General features: G+C 36.6%; 3 protein-coding genes across 9 annotated transcripts; 2 read left to right on the top strand and 1 right to left on the bottom strand.

Moving 5' to 3' along the window:
- Positions 1-303: 303 nt before the first annotated feature.
- LOC104748099 (kinesin-like protein KIN-7O) lies at positions 304-8,630 on the top strand. 5 transcript variants are annotated; one of them, XM_087488466.1, is made up of 32 exons: positions 304-666; positions 769-858; positions 1,020-1,138; positions 1,266-1,379; positions 1,463-1,544; positions 1,712-1,779; positions 1,861-1,935; positions 2,020-2,165; positions 2,262-2,364; positions 2,479-2,559; positions 2,658-2,726; positions 2,815-2,874; positions 2,952-3,119; positions 3,352-3,408; positions 3,496-3,732; positions 3,805-3,870; positions 3,942-4,118; positions 4,223-4,297; positions 4,696-4,788; positions 4,896-5,042; positions 5,127-5,240; positions 5,323-5,409; positions 5,513-5,716; positions 5,815-5,958; positions 6,256-6,462; positions 6,580-6,669; positions 6,742-6,882; positions 7,183-7,280; positions 7,441-7,519; positions 7,726-7,890; positions 7,977-8,048; positions 8,232-8,630. In XM_087488466.1, the coding sequence occupies exons 1-32, from the start codon at positions 540-542 to the stop codon at positions 8,463-8,465; spliced, it is 3,789 nt and encodes a 1,262-aa protein (XP_087344592.1). In that variant the 5' UTR covers positions 304-539; the 3' UTR covers positions 8,466-8,630. The 5 variants fall into 5 exon arrangements, 3 of the variants coding, with proteins under 3 accessions (XP_087344592.1, XP_087344591.1, XP_087344593.1); XR_015582277.1 differs by having other exon boundaries at positions 436-666; positions 6,260-6,462; XM_087488467.1 differs by having other exon boundaries at positions 462-666; positions 3,821-3,870.
- On the bottom strand, positions 8,463-9,541 carry LOC104745196 (gibberellin-regulated protein 13). Its single transcript, XM_010466382.3, has 4 exons — positions 9,233-9,541; positions 9,063-9,122; positions 8,931-8,964; positions 8,463-8,850 (listed from the first exon to the last, which is right to left on the bottom strand). The coding sequence occupies exons 1-4, from the start codon at positions 9,302-9,304 to the stop codon at positions 8,669-8,671; spliced, it is 348 nt and encodes a 115-aa protein (XP_010464684.1). The 5' UTR covers positions 9,305-9,541; the 3' UTR covers positions 8,463-8,668.
- Positions 9,542-9,924: 383 nt separating this feature from the next.
- On the top strand, positions 9,925-16,196 carry LOC104745195 (folylpolyglutamate synthase). 3 transcript variants are annotated; one of them, XM_087488468.1, is made up of 18 exons: positions 9,925-10,019; positions 10,879-11,138; positions 11,471-11,633; positions 11,716-11,927; positions 12,254-12,319; positions 12,663-12,772; positions 12,853-12,913; positions 13,167-13,250; positions 13,542-13,598; positions 13,700-13,760; positions 13,851-13,897; positions 14,030-14,107; positions 14,523-14,681; positions 14,778-15,080; positions 15,205-15,283; positions 15,367-15,522; positions 15,601-15,800; positions 15,929-16,196. In XM_087488468.1, exons 3-18 carry the CDS (start codon positions 11,486-11,488, stop codon positions 15,986-15,988), a joined length of 1,881 nt encoding a protein of 626 aa, XP_087344594.1. In that variant the 5' UTR covers positions 9,925-10,019; positions 10,879-11,138; positions 11,471-11,485; the 3' UTR covers positions 15,989-16,196. The 3 variants fall into 3 exon arrangements, with proteins under 3 accessions (XP_087344594.1, XP_010464682.1, XP_010464683.1); XM_010466380.3 differs by having other exon boundaries at positions 9,925-10,142; XM_010466381.3 differs by lacking the exon at positions 9,925-10,019 and having other exon boundaries at positions 10,879-11,213.
- Positions 16,197-16,459: the final 263 nt, after the last annotated feature.

Here is a 16,459-nt window from a genome sequence, read left to right as displayed (position 1 = left end):
CCAAACCAAACTAACTTCGGTTGAGTTTGGTTAGAGTTTTACCAAAACCGAATAAACCGAACCGAACCGAACACAAACCGAACCCAAACTTAAACCGAAATGCCCACCCCTAGTGAAAAGAGCAGTCCAATTTTTGCGCCGATCAAATGCTTAGATTTGTTGGCTAAAAATAATGTTCTGACCGACCTATACCTACTCCTAAATTCCCATAACTATACCGTACTTACATACTAGTATTTATTTTTCGACGTAATTTAATTACACTTTAACCTATAGAATAGTCACACCTCCAGAGGTTGTTGTATTATTCAAAACTTCAACATCTCGAGGCAAACATATACCGTGTATTTACGATTTACATGTGGGGGACGCGAAATTGTCTGGTTTATTAACGAACCGGTTCGATCCAGTTTTTTTTTAAATTCGAAAATTTTTTAAAGGTAAACCAGATTTAGTTGAGTGGGAGGGAAAAAACTAATTTCGAACACCTGAGAAGACTGAGAATCTTTTTCTAGGTCGCCGGAAAAGCTTATCGGAGGATGGAGAGAATCCATGTCTCAGTCAGAGCGCGGCCGCTTTCGTCTGAGGACGCGAAGACTAGTCCTTGGAAGATCTCTTCCAACTCAATTTTCATGCCCAATCATTCTTCTCCCACTTTCGATTTCGGTACTCTTTCCTCTCACTCCCCTTCTTCTCACTTCTGCTTCCAATTTCAATTTCAATTTCAATGCCCAATCTCTCTCTTTCTCTCTTTTCTTACAATTACAGATCGGATTTTTAGAGAAGATTGTAAAACCGTCGAAGTGTATGAGGCACGGACGAAGGCGATTGTTTCTGCCGCCGTTTGTGGATTTAACGGTAAATAACTCAACGATTCTTCTCATGGGTTTAGCTGATTTTAGATATCCACTTCGAATTGCTGCTTCAATTTTGATAATTTGGGGTTCTTTTGATTCCAATCTCCTTTTTTTGGGGTTTTAAGGGTTCTGAGTTTTTTTTCGTATCTGGTTCAATTGAAGGAACCGTGTTTGCTTACGGTCAAACTAATAGTGGCAAGACACATACAATGCGAGGCTCCCCAATTGAACCTGGGGTCATCCCTCTCGCTGTACATGATTTGTTTGACACTATATATCAGGTCCATCCCTATATTATTCTTAGCCTTTGTGTTACTCTCTTTGTAAAGTTGGTTTCTTTTTGATTTTTTTGGGATGTTATTGATTTGAGGAACAACTGTTTCTTCTTTTGTTTGATCACTACTCTAGGATACAAGCAGAGAGTTTCTGTTGCGTATGTCGTACCTGGAGATTTATAACGAAGATATAAACGATTTGTTGGCTCCTGAACATCGAAAACTACAGATTCATGAAAATTTGGAGGTACTTTCTGTGTCTTTTTTAGAATCCTGTTTAACAAATTCTCTAGTGATGCTGATGTGTTTTTTCAATCTGAGTGTTCGTAGAAAGGAATATTTGTTGCTGGACTACGAGAAGAGATTGTCGCTTCCCCTCAACAAGTCCTTGAAATGATGGAATTTGGAGAATGTACTTTCTGTTTTCTTTCACATTGGTTCTCTATTTTGTTCGTTCCAAACATAGTTTCTGTGTGTTTCTTAACCCGTGCCACATGCATTTGTATGCATTTCCTAAACTGTTTCCAATCTTGGTTTTGCTAATATTGATCTTCATTTGTCTTTGGAATAAATTTTCAGCTCATCGGCATATTGGAGAGACAAATATGAATCTTGTCAGTAGTAGATCGCATACTATTTTCCGCATGGTAAATATATATCTACACTCAACCTTAGCGCCCAAATAAATGTAAATTGATTTTTGACTTACCAGCTTCTTCATTATACAGATTATTGAAAGTAGACAGAAGATGCAAGATGAAGGTGCTGGAAATGCATGTGATGCAGTCCGTGTTTCTGTACTGGTATTGTTCTGTTGGAACCAGCGTTTTTTGATATGCAACATAGTATTTTTCTGTTTCATCTTTCTGATTTCTTTTCACTTGTAGAATTTGGTGGATCTAGCTGGTTCAGAACGGGCTGCAAAAACCGGTGCAGAGGGTGTTAGGCTGAAGGAAGGCTCACATATAAATAAAAGCTTGATGACACTCGGGACGGTTATTAAAAAATTGAGTGAAGGAGTAGAAAATCAAGGGTAAGTTTTTCTTGGGTCAGTTTGTTAGGGAACGAAGCATATGGTATATACGCATCAAGTGTTTAATTTTTTTTGCATTTTCTTTGGTTGAGTCAGTGGTCATGTTCCGTACCGGGACAGCAAGCTTACAAGAATCTTGCAGCCTGCTTTAGGTGGAAATGCAAATACAGCTATTATATGCAACATAACACTTGCACCGGTATGTATTAATCACCGATTATATGACATTAAGATAAGCCAGGCAGATGAAACCAAGAGCAAGTTTTCATTTTTTCTCCTTTTTCAACAATGTTAATCTTCGTTTCAATGTTAGATTCATGCAGATGAAACCAAGAGTAGTCTTCAATTTGCTAGCCGAGCACTGCGTGTCACTAACTGTGCCCATGTCAATGAGGTTGGATCCAAATTATTTTGAAATTATTCTCTCTTTCTTTAACATATTTCTAAGTAAGTCTGTTAATTATCGTATCTATTCTTGTGTTTTCAATACAGATATTGACTGATGCTGCTCTACTAAAGCGCCAAAAGAAGGAGATAGAGGAGCTCAGGTCCAAACTAAAGGTTTCTAACTCGTTTTCAGTATTTTTTTTCTCTTAAGAGTTATCTCTTATGCTTTTTTGTGGGTTAAATATCAGCTTTTGTATCGCAGACTTCTCACTCTGACCATTCAGAAGAAGAAATTCTTAACTTGCGCAATACCTTGTTGAAGGTATGTCATTTTTGTTCTTGATTCCATAATTATTCTGATTCTTTAGTACGGTTTTGATATATCCTATTTTTCTGCAGTCTGAATTAGAGAGAGAACGGATAGCACTTGAGTTAGAAGAGGAGAAGAAGGCACAAGCTCAGAGGGAAAGAGTTTTGCAGGAGCAAGCAAAAAAAATTAAGAACTTGAGTTCAATGGTTCTCCTTTCGAATAGAGATGAGAAGCGTGAGCAGGATCACTTTAAGAAGGTTTCTCCTATTTATTCCATCCATTTATTTTGGATACATTGAGACTTTATAACAGCATGGCTGGCTGGGCGCTAAACATTTGCTTAACTAATTAATTAGAATGATCTCCACATATTGTTGTTGAATGCTGTTCCCAAAAACATTAGTTTGATACTGTTGAGAAAATTATTTAAGTATCTTTGTTACATTTTCTTCCCATTTCTTCTTAGATTGATATATTATTTGCTTGCAGGGAAAGAGGAGGGATACATGGTGTATTAGTAAGGTTTCACGAGACTCCCCATCAGAGGTGAATATTGTTGAAATGACCAACCAACACATGAGAAAAAGTTGACTTTGGCAGCCATAAAAATACTTTTTTTTTCTTTCATAACAGGTCCAGTCTAATGTTTTGTCAAGGGGGTCCTCTCTTGAACCTGCAAGATCAGATCGTGAGACTGGTCCACTACTTCCATTTTCGGAACTGATAAATGAACCTTTACATAACATTAACGAAGAAGACGAAGATAGTATCAATGAAACCCTTGAAGCTCCTGCACTTCCAGATCCATGTGCTTTAGTGAATGTCACAAGCAGAAAGAAGCCATCAATCAAGCAGAAAAGTCATGTAGTGGTCAGTGTTCCCCTTTTGAATGTATCTAGTGCTTTTCTTGTGGTAAAGCTGGCCTTTGTTAATGTTATGTAGGTTGAAAACGAGTCAGATAGAATTCAAAGGGAATATGAGGATCTCCTCTTGCAATACGAAACCGAGGTAATAATTTGTCCTTCTCAATATCAGTTAATTTATGGATTTTATTTCTTATTTCTCCACACCTTCAATAGAGAATCATCAGCGAAATACAAATTGAGTTTCTTAAGGCGAAGTTGGGTGAAGAAGTTATATCTGGTGATAGAAAATGCAAGCAATTAGAAGTCGTTGGCAACGTGCATGTGGATGAACATGTTGTAAACTTAAGAGATCCAGAATCTATTCTTCTCATTAAGCAACTCCAAGAGAAGGTGCATATCTTTTTTTCTTTACCTACAACTGAAATGGATATCTAAGTAGCTTCTCTTTCTTCCATTTGGCTTTTTCCTTAACCTTGATATGTTCTGTCCAAAAGATAAACATTCTGGAGTTGGAGAAATCTTCAAGCAACCAGAGTCTTGATGATCTCGCCATGGAAAAACTTGCTGAGGTATCTGTGGTTCTTTAACTGATTGTGCTTTGCTATTCTGTCCAGCCACCTGGAAAAATAAATGCCTTTGTGCTTCATAATATATTTGAATAATGAATATAAGAAATTCGGTGGAAAGGGTTCAGACCATATATAGTTATACTCTATGCTGTTTTCTTAAACTTCCCAAACCTGACATTACTTAGTCTAGACACAGCAGAAAATATTTTTGAATGTGAATGAAAACATCATTTTGAAATTGTCTGTAACCTTACTTCTTACATATGGATCTTCTGCTGTCTTTTTCACTTTATACCTCTGCTGAACTAGTTAAAAGAGAATTTGTCATTCCAGTCAGCTTTCTAGACTTGTTTTTTATTTTAGTGTGCTAAATCTTTTTATACTATGAAATTCTATAGATTGAAGAGGAGATTCATGCTGCTAGAGAAGAGACCCAGGTGGCTCGTGAACAACTTGTGTCCAAGGAGTCTGAAGTTTCTCATGTGCTTAATGTTGGTTTCCATTTCAAATTCATTAATCTGATAAGTTTAGAACAGATTATTATTGTTGTCAATCAGTATGACATTGCCTAAATGTTTTTTTACTTGTCGTTGTGAAGGAGAATCTTAAATCTTTGGTCAATGTAGCAACAGAAGTAGAAGTCTTAGTGTCTGAATTTCAAAAATCTAAAGCGTCAGTGGAAACCATATCTTCAGTTATGGATGAGGGTCTCCAAGATTTTGCTTCATTCTCTTCTTTGATACATGTAAGTACTCTGCGTTGTTTGGTATATTCACTGCATTTTGTTTTAGACAATCATTTTCTTTTATGACAAACGTCCCCACTGCAGGATTTCACATCGTTTATGCACCAAAGTTTTGAGCAACATGCTTCACAAATCAGCAGCTACCAGAATGTCCAATCTTTTCTGAAACAAAAAGTTCTTGATGTTGAGAATGAGAAGGTCTGACGCTTTTGTTCACCTTTCACCTTGCATTTGATGGTAATTTTGCGGTAAAATCTGAAGTCATGATATTCCTTTTCAGCTTCTTTTGCAAGAGCAGTGTTCTGGTCTGCAGATCCAGATAGAAGAACTTAATCAGGAAGCTCAAAAGCATGAAACGTCCTTAATGGTATTTTGCTTATTTTCAAACAGATTTTATTAGAGTTTTTTTTTCGTTTCTTCCTCAAATTTTCCAGTTTTAGAAGTAACTTGATGTTTTAACCATTCGTCAGATGCTCTCGGAACACCATGAGTCAGAGAGGTCAGATCTCCTCTCTCACATAGAAGATCTTGAGAAGGATATAGCGAGTCTGTCATCCTCTTCCTTGGCCAAAGAGAAGGAGAACATAAGAAAAGATCTTGAGAAGACGAAAACAAAGCTAAAAGACACTGAATCCAAGCTAAAGAATTCCATGCAAGATAAAACCAAGCTAGAGGTGCGTGGTGGAACCCAATACTTAACTGAAATAGTACTGGATATTTTGTCTAATGACCCATCTAAATTATAACAAATAATTCTGATGTCCTTTCAAAGGCCGAGAAAGCATCTGCTGAGAGAGAGTTAAAACGCTTGCATAGCCAGAAGGCCCTCCTCGAGAGAGACATCAGCAAACATGAGTCCTTTGCTAGTAAAAGACGCGACTCTCTTATTGCTGAGAGAAGTACTAACCAGTTGCAGGTATTATCCAATGATTTGTTTGCAGGATGATCTTCTTTTTACCATTCTAATATTCGGTAACTTGTCCAACGTTGGATATGCAAAGTCGAAATATCAGATTTAATAAACCGTACGAAATCATTATGTCATTATAGAATCTCTTTCTATTGGCTGAATTTTGGACAAGCATTGCATGAGCATATATTTCTATCTTTTCGTATAATTTTCTCCGTGGAGAACCATATCAGTGTTCTTTTTGGTGGACATAACTTCTGCTTAAGTGAAATGCTCGTTCTCATCCTACTTCACATTTATCAGGAAGACTTTAGACAGCTTGAGGTCCTTGCTTTTGAAATGGAAACAACAATTGCTTCCCTGGAGGAGGAGCTGGTTGCTGAACGTGGAGAGAAAGAGGAGGCACTATGTCGAAATGACGGTTTAGATTCAGAAATTACAGCTCTGACAGAGAAACTGGAGCACTCAAATACCCAATTAGAAGATCTGCAAAAAGATGTCACAGAGCTTGTACGTATTTTCATGCTATTGATGGTTGATCCATATGTTATTGATAGTGAATTTGAAGCAAATAATGTGTTCAAGACACAATACATTTACTCAACCATATGTTATGTTTTGCTCCAGAAAACGAGACTTGAAGGTTCATCTTCTGATCGGCAACATCTAGAAACCAGTGTTAAACAGTTGCTTGAAGAAAAGGAAGAGCTAGCAATGGTATGATTCCTGAAGACATATTCTCAACTTAGTTCTTGTTTGTGTGAGTCAGTAATTTTTCCTGTTGTTTAGCACCTGGCAAACTCGCTTTTGGAAATGGAGGAGGAGAAAGCAATATGGAGCTCGAAAGAAAAATCTTTGACAGAGGCGACGGAGGAAAAGATCAGATTATATAATATACAAATTGAGTCACTCTCTAAAGAAATGTCAGAGGTATGTTCCAAACAAGGAATCTATTATAGTGAGATTAACAACCAAAATTTTCTTGCAGCATCAATTTGGATGTCACCCTTAAGAACTATCAACTTATTTATTATTCGTAGGCGTAGCTTATCTTATCTGTTTGGATCTATAATTTAGAACGGTGAATTTGGAATTACCATGAGAAGTTCTGCGTAAATATCCTCACTCTTTGTAGGGACGACCAAAAATTAATTTGTTTCTAATCCTTTCTCTACATATAATATATGTTCATCATGCTCTGTTAAGTTCTCTATCTCCTACTATCTTTAGGCAAAGAAGCAGCTGGAATCTTGTCGACTTGAATGTGTTACTCTTGCTGATAGACTTAGATGTTCTGAGGAGAATGCAAAGCTGGAAAAAGAATGCAGGTCTGTACTTTTGTTTCTCGTACTTTAGAAAGTTAAGATTTTATCTTCTTCACTCTCTGAAGAAATTCTTGTTAAGCTTTCTGGCACTTGGTTGATCTATATTTCTCTAGTTGATGATGCTATATCTCCTCTGACTTCAGTATTTTGTGATCCCCTGTAGCATGGAGAAGTCTCTAGAGATTGATAGATTGAGTGATGAACTTCGATCAGTTGATGCTGTGAGTAAGCAATCTCAAGAGGTAAGAATTATTTCGCAAAAGGTTTTCTCTCTGAACGTCTGACGCAGAGGTTGTATTACTTTTCTGAGTGAGAAAACTGAACTTGTAATGTAATGTACCTGACTTTCTGGTTATGGTATTTATACTTTTGGTATGCCGGCATTACTTACTAATTTGTTATGTTAAAAATGCAAAGCTTTATACACAAAATTTATGTGTACCTGCAGGTTCTCAATTCTGATATCGACACTCTAAAGTCTGAAGTTCAAAGTGCTTCCGAGATGTCTGATACACTTCGGAGAGAGCTGAATTATGCCACAAGTGAGCGCCAGGGTTTGTTATCTCGCATAGAGGAGTTGAGTAAGGAACTGGCTTCATCAAATTGTTCGCAGGTTTGGTTTACAGCACACAGACTCTACTCTTTTACAGATATAGTAGTAACCATTCATTCTCACGGAAACCTTATTACTGCCTTCAGATTGAAAATGCAAAAAATCCAATGGAAGAACTGACTCCCAGAACCTCAAGCCAAGAAGCCAATCCGTTTAAGGTAATGCCAAGTGACATTTCTGTTTTTTTTTTTTTTGTCATTGATTGAGATTCATATTTTCCTCCCAAAGAAGAACATTGCAGTTTAGCAAGAGAAACCTTCTAGATTGTGAGCGTAGGTTCTAACTTTCCCGATATAACCATTTAGATATTTTAACCATACTTTTGCTGTATCTGATTGCAGGATGCAGCTGCAGAAAACAAGGAGAAGGCAAAGCTAAAAATGAGACTCAGAGGGACGCAAGCACGCTTAGATGCAATATGTCTAAGGCACAAACAGTCTGTGCAAGAAATAGAACTTATGAACAGGAAGTTCGAGGAAGCATCTACAAAGCTAAAGGAGAAGTTAGCATCAAAAGCACTCGAAGTGGTCGACCTCAAGAAGCAACTCTCTGCTTCTTCAAGAACAAAGCGATGAAGTTAAAAACAGCTTAATTCTTAAGTAGTTGATTCACGGCTAGTAAATGTATTTTAAAGCTGTAAACTTCTAAATTGATTCTTGGCATAATCACAGAGAAGTGATGTGATTATGCAAGAGTCCAATACATATAATAAATTATAATGGATAGATTAATTTAACAAAGTACATGGAGGTTGTGCCGGAGTAATTAAGAGGAGATATTAAGGGCATTTTGGTCCACCGGTCTGAGTCTTCCAGTTGTTGTAGCAAGGACATACTTGCTTGTTACCATAAGTACCTGGAGGTACACACAAGCACTTGGTACAACATTTGTTGCAGAAGAATAAACATGGCTTCTTGTATTGTGTATTCGAGCATCTATCTCCACACCTTGGCCCACACTCTGATATTTTGGCGAAATAGAGGATTTAGTGTCTCATTCAGTACAAAGATTCATTGAAAACTAGACGAGTCATTGTTTACCTTGGGGTTGAAGACTGCCTTCAGTAGTACCGTACTGTCAAAATCAACAAGAAGATTAATCAAAGGATGTTAAAAAGGTGTTGTAGATGATAATGAAACTCGCTTGAGCAGTGTGCAATCGAAGAAACTCACTTGAGAGCTATTGTGATGTGGTGGTTGTGGTTGTGGAGCAGGAGACTCCAAGTGTAAAGGCTGTATGTAAATTCACGATGTATAAAATAAAGTTTGATGAATGTGAAGAATAAAAGGAAAGTATATACATGGATAGTAAATTAAAGAGTGTTCAAGGTTCAAACACTTACATGCATATGGGCAGACAGAAGAAGCTGTAACACAACAATGGAGAAAACAGTGGTGCTAAGTTTTGTTGCCATTTTCAGAAAACAAAAATGATTGTAATGAAGCTCAGGATGATTTTTTTTGCAGACTAAAGTATATATTTTTTTTTTGGTGAATTGCAGACTAAGTATATTATGAACAAAGGATAGGGGTCCAATATATACATATAGTAGTCTAATTTCCAAATATTTTTTAAGATGGAAAACATATTTCTCCTGTCACTTATTTGTGGCAGGCAAAACTAAAAGAGTAAAATCCATTAATCAATGTCCACTGACTAGACGTATTTTCTCTTTGATAATTATAGTCTAAATATACTTAACTAATGGAGTAAACACCAATAAATAATTTTGTTAAGACTAATTTAAAATATTCAACTACTGATTAAACACCAATATTATGTGTAAAAAAGATATTTAATGTATACAGTATAATATTATGAAATAGATATTACCAAAAGTGTAGTAGCAGTAGTAGTACGAATATAGACTTCATATTCCCAATCTTGGGCATGTGAGGCAGAGAGCAGAAGTTGTGATAACGAACGAAACGAAGCTTACCACATGTGTGTTTCTACTGCGTTCTAAACCCTATCTCTTTCTCGTGACTCCGTTTGTTTCCCCCATTTAACTTATATATTTATTTTATATTTTGTGAATTGTTTCTAACTTAAATGTACTCATGGAGACAAATATTTCGTCAAAGAAAAACACAAGTGGCGATAAATTTTGGGATTCGAAAAATTCCTCGGTAAGCAATAGGCATCCCCGTGACCTCGTTGTGTTTTGAGTGCCAAGCCGTAGTATACTAGTATTTTGCAAGTTAAGAAGGGTTAGAACGCAATAAACGCTTTTCTAATTCTATTCAAGATAGGTACCGTCTCTCAATTGTCATTTTTTTTTTTTTTTTTTTTTTTGGTTTTGATATCCGAAAGGTTTTAAATCGAACCCTAAACTAAACTAAACTAAACTCATCAAGACGTGCACAATAACCGTTGACTTGACCTACGTAACAAATTATTTCAATTGACTGACTTACACAAGTTATACCAATTAAGGGGATGTATTGAAACCATGATTTTTGAAGATTTGATGGGATTTAGAAAATTTGGAATTTTGAAAAATTCTAGGGAAGTTGATATGATTTATTGTAAAATTCTTTCAAATCCCACATAAAACCATGAGATTTGGATTTCTCTATTTTTAACTAAACAAATCCCATCTAAATCCTCCAGAATCTCAAAAATCATTAAAATCCAAATCCACAAACTATTTTGAATAACACTGGATTTTAAAGTAGATTTTTAAATCATCAGTTCAATAACAGTAGATTTTAATAGACTTTTTAAAATACATTTGAATAACATAGGATTTGTAAGTTTCACACAAATTACTTGAAATGTCAAGTTGAATACACCCCCTAATATTGTTATGTAATGTACGCACGTTCGACTTGACCATGATTACCATGATTCAACAAAATAGAGTTTTACATAGTGTATTAAGCAAAAAAAATTGGAATTTTTTATATTTTAACAAAACTACTTTTGATATTGAACTGTTTGAGACAATACAAAAAATAATTATTTAATTGAATGGCTTTAATTAAGTTGGGATGACGAAGATGGATGATGGATGATTCGAAAACGAAGGTGGTGGAGAGTGCAAATGGCTGCTGAGTGCTGCTGAGACAGTCTCCAACCCCACAAACCCTAAAAGGCTTAAAGAAGAAGATTCTCCTCCGATTACCACAATTACTTGGAACTGATTGATATACTCATTACATACGTTGCAATAAGAAGAGCCACACGAGAACAAAAGACTTATTGACCCGCGAGAACTCGATTTACCCATTGAAAGCTTTCCCATGGTTGGTTCTCTCTATCCGTCTCTTATACTACTTTTGGGTTCGGCTATTACTCTCTGAAAGATTGAAACTTTATAGGTATTTGTGTTCCTCAATCGATTCTGTGTGCTTGCTTCGAAACTGGGTTGAGGCTGAGTGTTCCTTTTTTATTGGATTTCTTTCTATGGATTCACATTGTTGAGACTTTGAACAATACTATGAATGCTTAAAGTAGACAACTTAGTTGCTTAGCTACTCCTCTTGGAACGGGAGTTTAAGAAAAGGGATGTTGTGTGCTTTTTGATGCAATTCAAGTGATTTCTTGTGACTTATATCAAAGCATGTTTTGGTTGCAGATTTGATATTCTCTGATGCTCGTTTATGCAAAAGGGTTTCTAAAGTGCGGAGCACCTGGAGTCCCATTCTTTTGTGACAAAAGAAAATCCTTTTTCACCAAAACAAAGAGGGGCTTTCACAGTTTACCTTCGGGCACTAGGGATCGTGTTTATTTCAACAATAGTAAGTATCTACACCACTCTGTGCTTAACACTTGTTTCATGCCTGAGGCTGGTGTGAAATATTACTCTGTTGGCGTCTCTAGATCTTAGGTACTCTAGCAAATCAATAGAAGTTGCGGAGAAAACTGCCATTGATATGGATCCAAAGGAAGACAAGGCAGATAATCCAGCTTTATCTTCATATGATGATGCCATGGAAGCGCTGTCAACTCTTATTTCTCGTCGAAACCGTGGAGACCGCACACCTACTAGTGGAACTCGTGACAAGCTTGAACAAGTCATCGCATATCTCAAGGTGATATAGTCAACACTAGTTCGTTAGCTTGAACGAAATAAAACTGAAAAATCATAGAAAGACTGTTGAATATTAGCAAAAAAAATTGTGACATGAATGTTGTGTAATTCATTCTGAATGGCAAGTGATTATGGAATTTAGTAGGCTGTTTTTTCTTTAGATTGAGTTTTTCTGGGATCTCTCTGTCGAGAGATACATGACCTATGTTAGAGTGATGTGATTCAAGTCAAATTTCTCTCATATTTTTCTTGTCTATAGTAATCTTTCCTTCTCGATGGTACTAAAAACTGGGAATTCTGTTTGTTGTTTTGGTCTGATGAATACAGATTTTGGACCTGGAGGACAAAATTAAAGAACTAAAAGTTATTCATGTCGCAGGAACTAAAGGGAAGGTACGTTGCTTTTTCACTTTAGCTAATGCAGGATTTGAATTTTAGTTTGAAAAAATAAGTCACTAGAAGGAGGTGTAGCACTTACGTGAGATGATGTTGTTTCCAACTTCGAGAATGTGGTAGCACTTAATAGAAAACCAAGATCATTCAGTGAAATAACTATCTATGCTGGTACCATCTAATGCATATCTGAGCCGCAAAGAGGCTATTTTTCGTTTTCTAAACTCTGGAATTCCTGTGGTCCATAATGATAAAACTTATGTAGAAGTAATATTGATAATTAGAATATCCATATGTAGCTACTGATTTTCTTCAGTGATTGCTTTGTATTTGTGTATTTCAGGGTTCAACATGTGTCTTTAGTGAGGCAATTTTACGTAATTGTGGGTTTCGAACCGGAATGTTTACATCTCCCCACCTGATTGATGTAAGGGAAAGATTCCGAATAGATGGGTAAGTTCATCAATATATTGAATTTTAAATGTTATTTGAAAACACTAGAGACGAATTTGAATGCTATTTCGCTTTTTCAGGTTGGATATATCTGAGGAAAAGTTTCTACAGTATTTCTGGGAATGTTGGAAATTACTGAAGGTAAAACACCCCTTTCGATATGCAGTGCTTTTTATTTCAGTTCAAGATATAGTCTGTACTCTGTATGTATAACTCGAAGTGTTCTTTGTATATCTGGACTGAGAAGGTAAAGGTTTTCGCTTAATCTGTAGAATGTATTGTTGTATACCTTTTATTAGTGCTATCTGTAGAAAATTGGTTTAACTATGAGTAAAACACTCAGTGTAGATTACTAAGCAATGTAGATATCTAATAGTGAGCTTCTTATTTGCAGGAGAAATCTGTAGATGGTCTTACCATGCCGCCTCTTTTTCAGTTCCTCACAGTATTGGCATTTAAGATTTTTGTTTGTGAAAAGGTATAATATTAGTATTATTCTAATAGTTAAGTCTAATGTATTTTTTTGTTTCGCAATTGCATCATAGGCTACTTTAAGTTATGGTCCTTTAAAATCCGTTGGCTTATTGAAGGACCAAATTGCTATTATTAATCATATGATATCACTTGTAACTTGTTCTTGCCCGTCTCGACAAGTATCTTTTTTACTTTCACACTCCTTACAGTATTTCCTTTCTCATCAGCTAATTTCACTATAGCTCCTTTTGCATTGAAACGGTTATGTATTGCTTACTACTGTTGTTCCTGGTAGGTTGATGTTGCTGTCATTGAAGTTGGACTTGGGGGAAAACTTGACACGACAAATGTGGTAAGCACTTTTTGAGAAGCTTATGTCCCCTGAGTTTTTCCTGTCATATTGATTCAATGTTGGACTTCTGTCTTCATGAAAACGGAAAATGCAAACTACAGATTCAAAAACCTATCGTCTGCGGGATTGCTTCTCTTGGGATGGACCATATGGATATATTGGGTATGTGATACTATTTATTTCAATCATTAGGCAAATATAGTTTCTCACTCATCCTTCTAACTCGGGATTCTCAATGCTAATTCTACACAGGAAATACGTTAGCTGATATTGCATCTCATAAGGCTGGGATTCTTAAGGTACAAACCTTCTAAACTATATTATCTACTCTTCAAAAGTTTTCTTTGTCTCAGAATTTTTTGAATGCAATATATTTGTTTCAAAGTTTCCCATATTCTGATTTGCTCTGTTTTCTTGTATGCTAATGAAAGCCTCAAATCCCCGCCTTCACAGTACCCCAACTCTCTGAAGCAATGGAAGTTCTTCAGAAAACAGCTAATAATCTTGAGGTAACTATAGTAGGTTTTTATATTTCATTCCACTTGTGCTGGTGTTCCAACGGTTAGTTATTTGTATAAGCTCGAAAAAGTTATAGTTCTGAGAAGAGTTTATCAAATATTCATGCCACATCAACATGTGTGTATTAGTGACACTGACCAGGGTCTATATAATTAGGAGAGTAACGTGGGAAGAGGTATCAAATTTTTGAAAAAGGTTTGGTGTTGGGAGAGTTTCTGGGGTGCTCCAGAACTCACCACCAGGGTTCTAGCTTAGTTTCCTTGGTGTCTTTGATTCTTAGTTTTGGAAATAAAACAGTTAACGTTTCAAATAATGGTCGTTTTGACATCTGTGGTTTAGTGATGCTATATTGAATAACCAAACTACAAGGAAGAAATGCTGAATGCTGCTTGTCGTGCGTTACAGGTTCCTCTGGAAGTAGTAGCGCCTCTTGACCTTAAAAAGTTGGACGGAGTTGCGCTTGGCTTGTCTGGGGATCATCAGCTTGTAAATGCAGGTCTTGCTGTTTCTCTTTCAAGATGCTGGCTTCAGAGAACTGGGAATTGGGAGAAGATTTTTCCAAATGTTGGGTTTTGCTCTTGGTCATTAATCCTTTATCAAAACTTCTAAGGACTCTACTTGGTGAATCTTATTTGTACCTTGCGGATTTTTTTTGAACAGGGAAGCAAAGAAACTGAGATCCCCGTGGCGTTCTGTCGTGGTCTTGCAACAGCACGTCTTCATGGGAGAGCTCAAGTTGTTCATGATGTAGTTTCAGATCCACAGGGATCGTCAGGTTCGACGGAAACTTCATGCGGTGATCTGATCTTTTACTTGGATGGAGCTCACAGTCCAGAAAGCATGGAGGCTTGTGGTCGATGGTTCTCTGCTGCAGTCACAGGAAACAAAACCTTGTCGACTGCTGTCAATGGATACAGGAGAAATGGGGAGTATAGTAGAGACTTTAACAGAGTCTCCAAACAGGTAAACAAGACCAACATTGATGAATGCAATTCTTTTAACTTCCTTCTCTATTCAACGTATTGCAAATTGGCTTTTGTGTTTTATATTTTGATCTGACTTGTGAAGAGTTCTTATGTGCTAATAGATTCTTCTGTTCAACTGCATGGAAGTGAGAGACCCTCAAGTATTACTTCCAAAGCTCGTCAGCACTTGCGCTTCCTCAGGTTATCTGATAATAAGTTGTACTCTGTTTTTAGAGTTTTTTATTAATACTTATGATGCGTATTGGTGAATGAAACACTCTCAGGTACTCATATCTCAAGAGCGCTTTTTGTCCCGAGCATGTCTACTTACAACAAGGTCATCTCGGGTGCATCAGCGATTCCTTCGGATACACGTAGAAAGGATTTGACTTGGCAATTCAGACTACAAAGACTATGGGAGAAATCAATCCAAGGAACAGGTAAGCTTAAGTATTGCTTCTTTGAAATCTCGTTGATGTCACGCCTAAACGTGATCATATGTCCTGTGACTTAATCAGATGCTGCGCTTGACCATACACTGAAACCCGATGGAATAACAGCCTTACCACCTCATGATTTCCTATTTGGAGATGCACCTCATAGTAGTGGACCTGCAGGGACACAAGTCGTCACTTCCAGCGCTGTAATGCCTTCATTGCCATTGACTATAAACTGGCTACGAGACTGCGTGCGTCGAAACCCTTCACTGAAACTAGAGGTAAGTCAAAGCTATATTCAGTATCCACTTAAAAGACAAGAATGAAAGCCTGATTTTTGAACAGAACAATAACTTATTTGGTGTTGTCTTAGTCGTTGGGGTTATAATGGTGTTTGTTTATGCAACAGGTTTTGGTCACAGGATCGCTACATCTTGTTGGAGATGTGCTCAGATTGCTAAAGAGATGATGAATTTTGTTTTTATTTTTACAAAATCTAAAAAAGGGCTCCGTAAGAGTAATCAAATCTTACAGAGTTACAGTTGTTTTATACTTTCACTTTTATTTTTCTCATAATTACCATTTGATTCGTTGGTCCAGTTTACATAACATTAGAACCCTCCTCCTCTTAGGGTGTACTTTTCTGTTACACTTAAAAGAATTTTTGTGTTAGTTTATCTTTTCCTCTCGACTCTAATTCCGAATTACATTTTCTTTTCCGTAACAGTGTATAGTATACAAAATTCCAAAACATGCAAATTTTTAAGCATTTCGAGTAGGAGGAGCCTAGGAGGTGAACATATAAAATTATTGTGGACAACAAAGACAAAAAGATTAAGACTTACGAGGAAGAAGTGGGAATTAATGTCAGTGCCTGTGCCTTAAAAAGTTGAAATTGAACTAGACGTAACATGGATATTGGAGACCCCAACAAAAAAAC

Source organism: Camelina sativa, chromosome 15, assembly GCF_030686135.1.
Source record: "Camelina sativa cultivar CO46 ecotype springtype chromosome 15, ASM3068613v1".
NCBI lineage: Eukaryota > Viridiplantae > Streptophyta > Magnoliopsida > Brassicales > Brassicaceae > Camelina > Camelina sativa.
Note: the sequence above shows the minus strand (reverse complement) of the source record. Positions and strands in the feature narration are given on the sequence as shown.